This window comes from Xiphophorus couchianus, chromosome 9 (genome assembly GCF_001444195.1).
Source record: "Xiphophorus couchianus chromosome 9, X_couchianus-1.0, whole genome shotgun sequence".
Classification (NCBI taxonomy): Eukaryota; Metazoa; Chordata; class Actinopteri; order Cyprinodontiformes; family Poeciliidae; genus Xiphophorus; species Xiphophorus couchianus.
Window position 1 is genome coordinate 27,067,313 of NC_040236.1, and position 13,091 is coordinate 27,080,403.

Sequence of the window (13,091 nt, forward strand, 5' to 3'; positions counted from 1 at the left end):
ACAATACAGCCTCTATCACACTCTGCCATGTGAGTGTAATTCTGTCTAATGCAGCATCTTCACTCACTGCTCCGCCTGCCAGATGCTGAAGCAAAAATCTGGAACATTATGGCTCCACATGTTCTGTAAACTGTTTGCTCTCTGGTGCCTCTTCTACCATCACCTTTAAAACTGAATCATTCACCTTTTGCTTTCTGGCCTTCTTGGTGCTACAACTTGTTTTGTCAGTGAGTGTAAATTTACACCCCAAAAACAAAATCTTACAAAGCACTTTTGGTACAGTTTCTTGTGCAAATATAATAGAGGTGAAATAAGATAAAACTAAATTTAAATAAAGTTTTTAGTAAGATGAATCAGCTTGGTTTAAGTCAGTAATTCTTGAATATAGATGAATAAAAGGCTGACTTTTTTCATTTTAAACTGGAAAAATATTTTGTTATAAGTGAAAAAATATGCCAGTGGAACTAATACTTGGTTATTGTTGTCTCATTTCAACCGTAATACATTTGAAATGTAAATTAGACAAAAATAATTGATAAAATTGTGTGTTTTTTGCAGTGCATATGACAGATCAACAATTTTGTCTTGTTACACTGCAAAAACCCAAAATCTTACCAAGTATTTCAGTCTAGGTTATAGGACAAATATTGTAGTACACTTGAAATAAGACAAAACTAACTGACAGGTAACTTTTCATGTAACTTTTCTGCTTGCTTTAAGTAATAAATTCCTTAATATTGTTTTTTAAAACGTACTAGTTCAACTGCCGGATTATTTATCTTGTAGCATTTTTTCCATGTTATGATTGAAATAATCTGCCTGAGGAACCTGAACTTTTTCATCAATATTACGGAATTATTTATTTAAAATAAGTTCCTAATTCTTGCTGAAAAGTTACTTGTAAGTCAGTTTTTTCTTATTTAAAGTGTAAAAGTTATTCGTACACTTTAAAAAGTTTTTTTTTATTAAGTTTTGATTTTGTTGAAATAACTTGTGTGGTGCGTTATTTTGTTGCGTCTTTTTGTAATGTTTGTAAGGCGTAGATTCAAATTTTGTGTTAAATTTAAATTTGTTTGTGTTTTAAGGAAAACCATTAGATCTTTTTTGTAATATTTAAAAAATATTTTTATTGCCCCAGGAAGAACCGTCTCTACAAAGGTAGAGACTAATGGGTGTCCTTAAATACACAAATAAACAAAATAAATAAATATTCTCACTAAAAACTAGACCAAAAATACTTGGTAAAGTTTTGTGTTTTTGCATTGTTAGCTACAATATTGTGATACATTTTTTAGCCATGTCTCTAAAAACCTCAAAGGTAAAATCATATCTAAACTGTCTTGTTTTTTTTTGTTTTTTTTGTAACTTGAAAATACAATAAATTTATATAGTTGCCGTCAGTCGGCATAAACAGCTACTTTTTGCTTTTATTGGCACATATAATTTGGTTCGCTGCACATTCAAACAGCACTACATATTCATTAATCAGCTGTAGTTATTGTAAACATGGAGGTTTGACATGCAAAGCGAGTCTGATGAGCTGTTTACAGAAACCAGCGGCGGATCCGCTGACAGGAGGTCGAAACACGATAAAAGGGACATCAGGCGACGACAGCAGGAGTTGCACTGACAACATCTGCACAACACGACAAGCACGAAGCGTCTGCAGTTTCTACAGACACTCAGGGAAGGATTAACATCACAGCAATGGAATGATGGAGGATTCACTTCATCAATGTTTCATAAAGCAGGGATGGGCGATTTATTCCCAATATGCCAATACCTAATGTTAAACTTTTGAGTTTCAAACCAAACAATTTCGAACTCAAAAGGTTTTCATTTTTGGCATTTTGTGGTATTGTTGACATCTCCAATGATAGTTCCCTAAACTATGACACAAATCCATCTTTCTTTCACACTAATAATGCTAAATTTATGATCACACACTAATAAATTATGCATGAACAACTTGGTTCTCGTAAACAGTTTTAGGGAGGGATTTGAAGCATTGTTTTTAGACGTTTTGGTCATCGCCCATCCCTGACATGCAGAACCACGACACAGACACGGCGGCGGGTTTCTACCTCTCACGGTGTCGCGGGTACATTTTACAGCTCTCAGATACCTCCGCTGTAGACCAACCAGAAGAAAGAAAGTCCAAACTGTTAGGCGAACTGGAGCGTCAAATAAAGCAACACAGTCATTATTGGTTTTCTGCCGTTGATTCTCGGTTTCAGTTCCTAACTTTTCCACTGAGAGAAGTTTCACGTTTGAAGTGGCATTAACAGGATTTAGGTCAGATGTGCTTAGGAAGAAAAAAAAAACTTTTAAGAATACAGTTATAGCTTTGCTTTGATGTCTTTCAGAAGATCAAAATGTGCATAAATACCAGAGAAAAGCTCAGACAAGAAGAATTAAAGCTCCTCTTTAAAACCGAACTGCTCAGACATTATTTCCACTAAATGTCCGATTGTGGAAGTCGTTCGCAGAGATTTGCAGCTTTGGGTTTTGAAAATGTGAAAATGTATTACAAGTGGAATTAAGGTACACCAATTTGACTTTAAAATAATAATAATATGAGTTTATCGCATAGTTTTAGCCAAGTTAAACATGATATCGTTTAAACTGACCCACCAGGACCAGGTGACTCATCTGGATAAAAGTGTGCAGAGTTAAACCGTGTGAAAGCAAACCGACGTCATCAGATATGTTGCTTAACACCAGCAAATGACTTACTTTCCTTTATGTAGTTGAATCCTCTGAGACAATAGAGAACGTAGCAGCTACCCTAAATAAAAAAGTTATTTCCTATTCATCATCTGTATTTTAAAATGCCTGATTTCTGACTAAGACTTGTTTTTTTGAGACGTGTAGCATACTGACAACGTCACAGGCTCCTGTGAATCTCCTGAGAGTCGTCATGTAGTTTTTAGTGCAGCGCAGAGGAAAACTCTGACTGCTGAAAACGTTTTCAAATGTACAGATGAAGGCACCATTTTACATGTAATATTTGGAAGCAGAAAGATTGTATTTATGCATCATGTTCTGTATTTTCCTGCTTGACGTTCGTCCACAGATGCATCAGATCTACTCACTCTACAGCGAAGGGCAGACAAGTCCAGTCCTGTAGAGCTAAAGTGCTGCAATGTTTAGATAGCTCTGGCGCTAATTGTGCTAACCTCACTAATCTTACTAATCGCTAAAATGCTCACGACAACATTTTAGTCTGTTTGTTTGATCAATTAAGTGAAAGCTTGTTTAACTGCAGAGCTGTGTAACGTCAACTAATCCTCTGGTTGTAATATGAACATTTACTGATTTAAAAATCCAGCATTTAACTATGATTCACAGATTTATTAAGTCAGATGTCTCTACTACTTGTTTGAAACTATCTTATAGAAAGAAAAATTGGTATTTTGTGAAATAATTCACCCTGGAAGAAAAGAAAAAAGGTTAATGAACTTTAACCTGTCCTGCTAAGCAGTAAAGGAAATGTGTTGGTAGGTCTGTCTTAATAAGCATTTGATGGCATGATAAATTAAGATAATGATTAATATTTTTCTACTTTTTAATGCCTCAAATTTGCATTGTTAGCCACTATCAATATATTACATTTAAATGGTCTCAAAGCAACAATAATATTGTTTATCGTGATAATATTTGGGACAATTTATCATCCAGTAAGATTTAATATTGTGACAGGCCTAAGTGTTGGTTGGATTTTATTCTTATGGATGGTTCGCTACAAAAACCTGGAATATTTTCAGAGATGCAACTTCGGGATTATTGTTATGGTAAAAATCTGAACAATGTTTTAGAGTCATTTGTGTATGTAAAAATTAGAACAAGCAAAATTTGGGATTAGCATCTTAGAGCTACGACCGCAACAAATCTTCAATCATGTTTATTTACATTTTAATTTATTCTGCAAATATTTTTACTAATCCAAAAGGGAAATCAGAAAAAGTCACAATTTTCTGATAATGTGCAAAATCTTTTTACAAAAATAAAAAATGTCAATACAACCTAAAAAAAACTCCGTATCTGTGCAGGTAACTGAGTCCAATCCTGGAGACCCAAAGGGGGGATTTATGTGAGTTTTAGCTGCAGGCTAGTATATGAAATATTTACGACTCTAACTCAGACGCAGCGTCAAATGGACAGAGCGAAGCGTCACCCGGAGATTCCCAAAGCAAAACCCAGCCGGGATCCTCTGCACAGAAATCGGATGGGAAATGATCCAGAGGCTCCCGGTGTGTCTGTGGAGCTGAGTAATTTATTCTGAAGGTGTTTAACTGGCCTCTAGGATCAACATCCCAGGTAGAGCTGAAGAAGCTGCAGAGTGATCGCAAAGGCAGTAAATTAATTATAGCGTCAATTTGACCTTTTTGTGGTCACAACTGTCGTTAAGGTTTAAACAGAGACGTGAGGAAAGTAGGTCAGACTCTGCGTGAAGGATCCCCCTCTCTGGGATGTCTTTTATGGTTTAAACAAAGAAAAAAAGCCCAGCGTCTCATACAGACTGATTAGAAAGACTTCAATGCTGCAGTTAAACCCGATCAACTATGATAATTCCCTCAGAAAAATAAACAAAGTTCACTTTCAAACATTTAGCATTTTCTGGAGGGATCTGAAAGGATCTTATCAGATCACTAACTCACCCCATGCTCCGATGATCTGGATGCTGATTTTTTTAGGAGTTGTTCCTGTCAGAAGTCCGTCTGGCCCAGTTCCTCCTCTCTCCAAAAGGCTGACTTTCTTCCTGAAATCCTTTCCTCACGTTACATTTCTCAAGAGTAAAAACAAAAGTCACTTCCGACTCCGGATCCCCCGGTTTCCCTCCCAACCACACTTCTCTCCTCTCAAGTCAGGCGTGTTTCTCCAGCCCGCCCGCCTGCCTGCCTGCCGTCCTTTGTCCGCGGTTTTCCACGGCCGGTAGCGGCGTGGATCCGTCGTGCCCGTGCGTAATTACGCACCGTGAACGTTTGGTTCAGCTGTGCGGGCGGAACAGACGGAGGAATGTCGATGAAAGTCGGGCAGCGGACAGCTTCTAGCTCCGACCTCCTCCACAACTTGAGTGCCCTGCTCTCCCCTCCCGCTTCCGAGCGCGATCACACTGGGATCCCATTCAGCAACCTCAGAGGGGCCGCGGGGCCTCCACAGCGCCACCTGGCGGACACAATGTGAAGAGACGCTCCTCGCCTAGAAAACGTCAGCCTGAAATCAGCAGTTTGTTGGCAACTAGTTACATTTACTTAGTTACATCATCTAGAGTAGCGTTTGGGGGAAAAACGTAGTTTTATGAGTATTTTTATTACACTGCACTTTTTACTTTAACTTGAGTAAAATTTCTGTACTCTCTATTCCTGGACTGTAAAACATTTGAGCCACATTTAGTTGCATCTACTGTCTTCTACTCTTTAAGTCAAATAAATTTAGCCAGTTTTAGATTTTGAACCTAAATGGGTGAGTTTGTGAAAATAAACTTATAGCAGTAAGTTGTTTTAACTTTTTATTCATTCTGCCAAACCTCCAAAAGTTGAATAAACCAGAGTTTTTAGGCCAGCACTTAAAAAATCTGAAAGAAGAAAAAGACAGGAGTGGGAACTATTTCCCAGAATGCTTAGCGGCTTGTTTTTGTATCCTGAGATGGAAGAGCGTTACATTGATCTGACTCTTGTGTTTTATTAAGATAAATGTTTATTTTTATGTCCCGTTCACACTAAATGTTTCTGAGCTGAATTCATTGTGATGTTTAATAAAATTTATTAGAAGATCAGAAATTTTGTTCATGCAATTTGAAATTTTTCTAAAGAAAAATAAGTAGCTATTTTAACTTGATATTGTGAGTAGAAATAATAGAGAAATGTGGCTTTTTAACTCGGTGAGGGCAGTTTTTTTCTTCCATATTGTGAAATTATTATTTGGTTTAAATTGCAATATTAAGTTAAAACTCACAATTCAATTTAATGAACTTTAAAAACAATGTTTAGAGAACTTGTGTCTTATTAAATAAACTTCATGAAGTTTTATTGCTGAGTTAAAACCAAAACAATTTTCTTGTTGACTTAAGTTGCATTTTCAAGGCAGCAGGTGGATTTTCATGTTCAAGTTAAACCACCTTCAGATGTTTTACTGTCTGAATGAAAAACAAAACATTTTAATCAAAAATACCTGACACACATACCTGCAGTTTTTGTTAAAATTTCACAAGTTTTTTATTTAAAGACACTAATCCAGAAACATTTTCTTGTGTGTCATCCCAATGTGTTGAATCTTCTCTGCTGTTTCCAAGCATATATATGGAAAGTTGAGTGGAAGAAACTAAATTTTGGGATAACCAAAAGGAATTTTGACTCAATAGCCTGTCTCTTCAGATAAAAGTACATTTTGTATTCCAGTTAGAAATCGAGGTCACAGAACCCGGGCCGCTTGAGGTCCGGTTTGAGCTTTCAGTGGTGATTTACGGAGCCATTCGCTGGAGCCGGTCAGCAGAGATGTCCACCGGTGAAACTTTACAGCATTTCATCCCGCCGCTGAAAGGTTTTATGGAGACGCGGATTTCATTTTCCAGCAGGACCTGCTTGGCACCACATGGTCGGCGGGCACCAGCACCTGCCTCGGTTACCATGGTAACGCATGATGCAAACCGCCCGGATCGAAACCTCAGAGAGGAGCGATGGAGCTTTACCAGACCAGAGTGGTTCAAAGTGTGGTCCGGGGGCCATTTGTGGCCCTTGAAATGATTTTGTTTGGCCCAGACCTTAAGTCAGGAATGGTAAAAAATAAAATAAAATAAAATAAAATAAATAATAATAATAAAAGGCCAACAAAATAGAAAACGGCTGATGACTCCAAAAATTTGGAAATTAACAATTTTTCTTTTAACAAATTGAAGGCCTTTAAATGTTTTGTATCTTTATTGAAATACAAATTTCATTAAAAATAATTTATTGTTGAGCAGGTAAAGCTACAAAAAAAAAGAAAAAAATCTAACATTTTTATGTCAGTAAAATAAAGACACATGAAGCCTAGGCGCAAATTCAAACTGGAAGACTCTTTCATCCCCCCCGGGACCCGTTAATTGAAGCGACCTGCCCACAATCGTCGACCTATCAACGCTGGACCAAGCCACGTCACGTCCAATCATCGACCAAGTCCCAGTTGATAAGGACCTTCATTCATGGCGTCCTTCGCTCTCCAGCCGAGCTCAACCCACCACCACCCCTTCTCCTCCACTCGCCCGGTCCTGAGGCCCGCACCCTTCTTCAACCTCCACCACCAGTGCCGGGCCCTGGGGGATGACGTTCCTAAAAGCATCAGGGATGCTCATCTGAAGCCTATCGCTAACGCTGCGATAACCGTTATCCCCAGCCGGGGCCCGAGCGCCAAAGACTTTAAATTCTGTTTGTCAATAAACTCTTCTAATTGTCTTCTTATCTCCGTCTGAGTCTCTCCAGATTGAAATATTAATTAATATGTGGCCATCCAGTAGTTTAAATTAGTCACTTCTGGACCCTAATTGATGAAGCAATTTATGCAAAAGGAGCCCCAACCAAGTATTGAGTCCATATACCATAAAGTGGAGATACTTTTCAGCAGGCTGATATTTCTGTGCAGAAAATCCTTCTTTTATTGGTTTCATGTAATCTTCAAATTTTCAGACAAACCAAATTTCATCTTTTCCTTCATTGTAAACTATAATTATAAAAAACAGAAATGAATGTTTTAAACTATTTGATGTGTAGTAATTGAAACATTCAACAGTATTTTGAGTTTTTGAGATGCAGCTATATTTTATATTCTTCAGTTATTACAACTAAAACCCAGCAATCAGCCCTGAAACCTGGGAGTAGTGATGGACTCTGATCTGAACATTCAGAGTCACATAAAGACAGTTACAAAGTCGGCCTTCTATCACCTGAAGAACATTTCCAGGACTAAAGTCTCAGCAGGATCCAGAGAAACTCATCCATGCGTTTATCTTTAGTCGCATTTATTACTGCAACAGCGTCTTCACAGGTCTGAATAAAAATAATCAAACAGCTGCAGTTGATCCAGAACGCTTCTGCTGGTGTTCCGACTAAAACCAGGAAGGTAGAGCACATAACACCAGTTCTACAGTCCCTACACTCTGGAGCTCAGAGACTTTAAAATACTGTTGTTAGTTTATAAATCACTGAGCGGCTTAGCAACACAATACATTAAAGACCTGCTGCTGTTGTATCAACCTTCCAGACCCCGCAGGTCTTCTGGTTCTGGGAATGCAGAGCAGAACCAGAACCAAATGAGGAGAAGCAGCATTCATCTTCTTTGCACCACAAATCTGGAACAAACTTCCAGAAAACTGCACAGCAGCCGAAACACTGAGTTCCTTTAAATCTAGACTAAAAACTCAGCTGTTTAGAGTAGCTTCTGAAACCTAATCAATGAAGCATTAATCAATAATCTGCTGTGAAACGATGACAAAATATAATGCTGCAGTTGTTGACTGTGTTCTATTAATTTGTACTTTTGTGTTTAAGATGTAAAGCAGTATGAAACAATTCACATCACTAATATCTCTCAAAACATTCAAATATGAATCTGTCTAAAATTATTCCTTAGTTGTTAGAGATGATTTTTCATGCATTAGCTCAGAAGCTCAACCCTGATTTAAAATATGTGCAGTAAGTTTTGGAGGCTCAGATGTGGAGGAGGAGCGCAGTAATCGTGCTGCTCAGTGGCCCGTTTCAGCGGCTCAGCTGACTGCTCCTCTGGGCTGCAGGGAGGCAACGTGGGCCACATCACGTCTCTGCCTCACAGAACAAGAAACCACTGAGGCTGCTGGTTTGCAGAACCGACTCTTCTTCGTTGGTTTTGGGCAGTTTGCAGCACAGCTGGACGCTCTGGGAAAGACGGCGCTGAATGTCCAGGCGTCGGCCTCCAGCACAGAGGAAATAATCAGCTGCAGGGGACGGAGTGTGCAGACCGTCTCTGCAGGGATCTTCATCCCTCTTCAGTCAAACAGCGATGAGTCACAAGTTTCCATCCATGGAAACAAAGAGAGAAATGTTTCGCTTTTAAAACGTTTAACGAGATAAGACTGTTCTTTCTGGTGGTCTGCAGAATTTAGCAGAGAAAATCTTTACTCTGTTTCTGCTGTTTGATGGAGTAGTTTATCCTCAGTTAGGGAAATGGACCGGAACCAGATGGAGATCAGCTGTTTGAACGACACCTGGAGATTATTCTGCTTCTTCACCTCTAAAATCTCCAGGGTCGCTGTTTGCAGAGTGTTTTGAATTGCTATCCATCTGCTTGGTGAAATCAAGTTTATTTGTACATCACTTAAAGAACATTATATTCACGAATAACAAGTAAAAAACATTTCATTTTCTGAAATACCATCATAAAAATAATCAATACATAGCAAATATTGATCTATTTTGCAATCAAAAGTGATTCTAACCAGCTGGGTTTTAGTCGAGATTTAAAGGAACTCAGTGTTTCGGCTGTTTTACAGTTTTCTGGAAGTTTGTTCCAGATTTGTGGTACATAGAAGCTCAATGCTGCTTCTCCACATTTGGTTCTGGGAATGTAGAACCAGAGCCAGAAGACCTGAGAGGTCGTTCCTCTTTAGGTCCAGAGGGAATGACCTCAGTTTTGTTTCTGTTCAGGAGAAAGTTGTGGCAGATCCAGAAGCCTCTGTTCAGTTCTTGGATGTGTTCAGAGTCACCCGGTGACGTCGTAAAGCAGAGCTGCGTGTCGTAGTTGGGTGGTGAAGTTCGGTCCAGTCAGGGATGAATCGAAGCAGGCCGGATATCTTTGTACTCGTCAGCGTTCCTCCAGCTGCTCCTGCCACATGTGGGACCCAAAACATCTGGAATGCATGTGTGCTCTCAGATGACGCTCTCCATGGACTGAGAGTCTCATTTTGTTTTATCTCCCCATCAGAGACCGTTTCCAACCTTTCCAGTTGTTTACCCTCCCAGGTCTTATGAGTCACTGATGCTTTTCACCTTGTGCTGCTCATTCTGGATGAAAATCCTCATTATGTCTGGAGTCGGTAATGACAGGCTCATCTATCGGAGAGAGTTTTTCTCTTGCCTGCATGTCCTGAAGCGCTTTTTTATTTGAACATGACAGAAATCCTGTGATCATCACTGTTTTCTGAATGTCCTCCCTTTTTAATCTTGTCGATATTGTTGTTGCTTTTTTGCTCTCTGAGTAAAAACCAATAATGATTTGTCCACTTCTGCGTTTACAGTTGATTGATTTATTTTGTTGTTGCAACTATAAGGACAGCTTTCAGCTCACCAAAACAACTTCATGTGCAAATGCCGACCTTTCAGCTGCCTGAGCATGTCTCTGAAATATATTCTGTCAAATTTTAAATTACATTTCAGTCCCTGGAAAAAAAAAGCCATGTGCATGTTCTCATCAGACACTGCTAAAAATAAAAAAGAAGCATGAATTAAATGTTGCTTTCAAACATTTAACTGAAATACAACTTCGAAAAAGCAGAACAATAAAATTTGACTTAGAAGGGGTTTTTATTAAAATAATAAATCATATTATTTTTGCTGTTTCTAGTACAACTTGAAAACTTGAGATCAGTTTGTAAATCTTCATTAAATCAGGACTGAAAATATTAACTCATACTGCAGGTTACAAACAAAAATATCTTATAAAGTACCGTAGTATATTAAGGCCTTTGTGTAAAGAAAAAAAAAGTAAATCTTAAAAAATAATCAATTTTATTTGTGGATTAATTTCAGAAATTCTTTGAGAAAAAACAATAAAATTTCTGAGCTTCGAAAGTCAAAAATATGAGAAAAGACTTTGAACATTTTAGATTAATCTCAGAAATTTTTAAGAAAGAAACTTGAAAATTTCCAAATGTCAAATTTGGAATTTGTAAATAAAAAAAAAAGGTGAAAAATATTCAACTTTTGAAACTCAAAAAATTTCCAGGTTTCAGTGATTAATCTCAAATTTTTGTAAAGTTTTTTTTCTAGCAAATTTTCAACTTTTCAAACTGAGACGTTTCCACTCTTTCTTCAGAAAATGTCAGTTTATTTCCAGCATTTTTTCTACTTTTGAAGATCAGAAATTTCTGAGTTTTTTTTTTTTAGAAACTTTTGAGTTTTGGTGGAAATTTACTTGTCCTTTTTTTATATATATATATATCTCCAACGGCCCAAACAACCCATTAGACTTTAGATATTTATTTATGAATTTCAAAAATTGACATTTCTCAATTTGGATGTAAAGCCAAAATCTTACAGTTCCACATTTATTGCATTTCTTTATCTTTTTCCTTTTGTTTTGCTTTTGTACAAGTGTTAAAATTCGCCTTAAAATGATTCTTACAGTGTATTCCCTGTTATCACACCATTTTGCTTGTTCACAGATCATCTTGCAGGGTGAATTCCTTCATCCTTTACTCTCAAAAATAAAACATGAAGTGATGTAAACCTTCTGTGCAGCAGACTCAGCCTAAGATTTTGTTGAAAAATCCTGCAGGTCTTTTGCTTCGCTCAGTCCGTCTGCATGAATCAGTGTGAGCAGCTGAGTGAACTGAAGTCAGAGCAGATGGAGACGAACAGAAGGCTGAAAATCCAGGACAGCACTGATCAGTCAATTCTGAATATAACATGACAAATAAAGGTTACTAACATCTTATGTAACACAAGAAAAGGTCGTGAGAAGATAAAAACACTGGGAATTAACTGTGTGGTATTTTGGGGACATTTCTGGTCGTTAATCACGATGAAAACTGAACAACCTCACAGTTTGATTTCTCTGCTACATGGAGAAAATAAAAAAGCTTTTATCGATCTGAGGCTCTCTGTCGATTTATCATTTAACTCCATAAAAGATTTGTGAGGACGGATGAGTGAGAAATCCTGCTGCAAAAACAAGATGAATCTGTAAAACGGCTGCATGTGTTGCATTTCAGGACAGAAACAAAATGAACATTTGTAAATTATTACACCACAAATTATTGAGATGAAATAACAACTGCTAGGTATTAAGAGCAGCTGCTGAGCTGCTTTGAGACGATGAGTATTTAGTGACATTATTGTTTTCTGCACACTGATGTAGGTCATTGTGGCCATTAGAAAATTAATTTTATCTGATTTCACAGCTGCTCTCATTCAGCTTCAGCTCCGTCCTGAACACAGTCCTTCACCTGGCGGCCATATTGGTCACATTTCACTCTGAAATACGTCACTGACGTGTCCACCTCTGCATAAATATGCCATGATATTCTGGGCTTTGTTTTGTTGCTTTCAGCAGATCATACAGATTCAACTTTGAATCTTCAGTCTTTTCAGGTAAACACTTTCTCTGGCAGCCAATTCAGACACTTTTATAAACTCCAAAATTTGAGGTTTTTTTTAAGTCCAAGATGGCGGTTCTGGTTGTCTTGACGTGTCGAACATTGAACATTGTCGCCACCTGCTGGCTTATATATTTTATTTTCAGCGATTTTATACATATGTACAGTCATACATGTCTAATTTTAAATTATAATAAAGAAAATATTTCAGGATTACAAGTGTAAATAACTTTTTTGTTGTGGTTTATTTGACCCTCATTTTGATGTTTCTTCTTAGTGATTTCTATGATTATAATACTGCAATGACTTATGACAGCCACCTTAATGCAATTTGATGCGTAAAATAGGCATAGATATAGGCCCTGTGCCTTTACCTTTTTACTCAAAATGTTAAAATTGTTGCAGTGTTTTGAAGTGTTGATAACAAATTATTTGATGACTGATTTAATAAATAAAACATATAAATCAATCAATACACTGTAAATCAGAATGTGAGTTCGGATTAAGCTCATCTGCTAAATAAAAAGGACATTTTAAACATAAAAATTAGTAATTATTCCCACATTTCTTTGTTAAAATGTTTTTTTATCAGGTTGGTGTAATATTCTGGTATTAAATATCTGGTATTCAGTAACTGTGAGTGAAAATGATTGAAATTAACATTAATAAAGGCTTTCAAACATCATATAACTCAAACACAAATGTACTTACACTATTTTTTCTATTAATCCTTTGACCAGCAGGGGGCAACAATGAGCGCCTATCT

General features: G+C 37.4%; 1 protein-coding gene across 3 annotated transcripts in view; it reads right to left on the minus strand.

Annotated features, from left to right (window-relative positions):
• Window positions 1-5,163, minus strand: part of homer3b (homer scaffold protein 3b) — a 53,287-nt gene extending 48,124 nt beyond the window's left edge. Inside the window, exons 1-2 of one of the 3 annotated variants that reach the window (XM_028027340.1) lie at window positions 4,662-5,163; window positions 2,085-2,130 (exon numbers count right to left, since the gene is read on the minus strand). In XM_028027340.1, coding sequence (XP_027883141.1) covers window positions 2,085-2,107 — 23 coding nt within the window. In that variant the 5' untranslated portion in view covers window positions 2,108-2,130; window positions 4,662-5,163. The remainder of the gene's footprint in view (window positions 1-2,084; window positions 2,131-4,661) is intronic. The other 2 variants (XM_028027339.1, XM_028027341.1) reach the window with 2 other exon arrangements.
• Window positions 5,164-13,091: the final 7,928 nt, after the last annotated feature.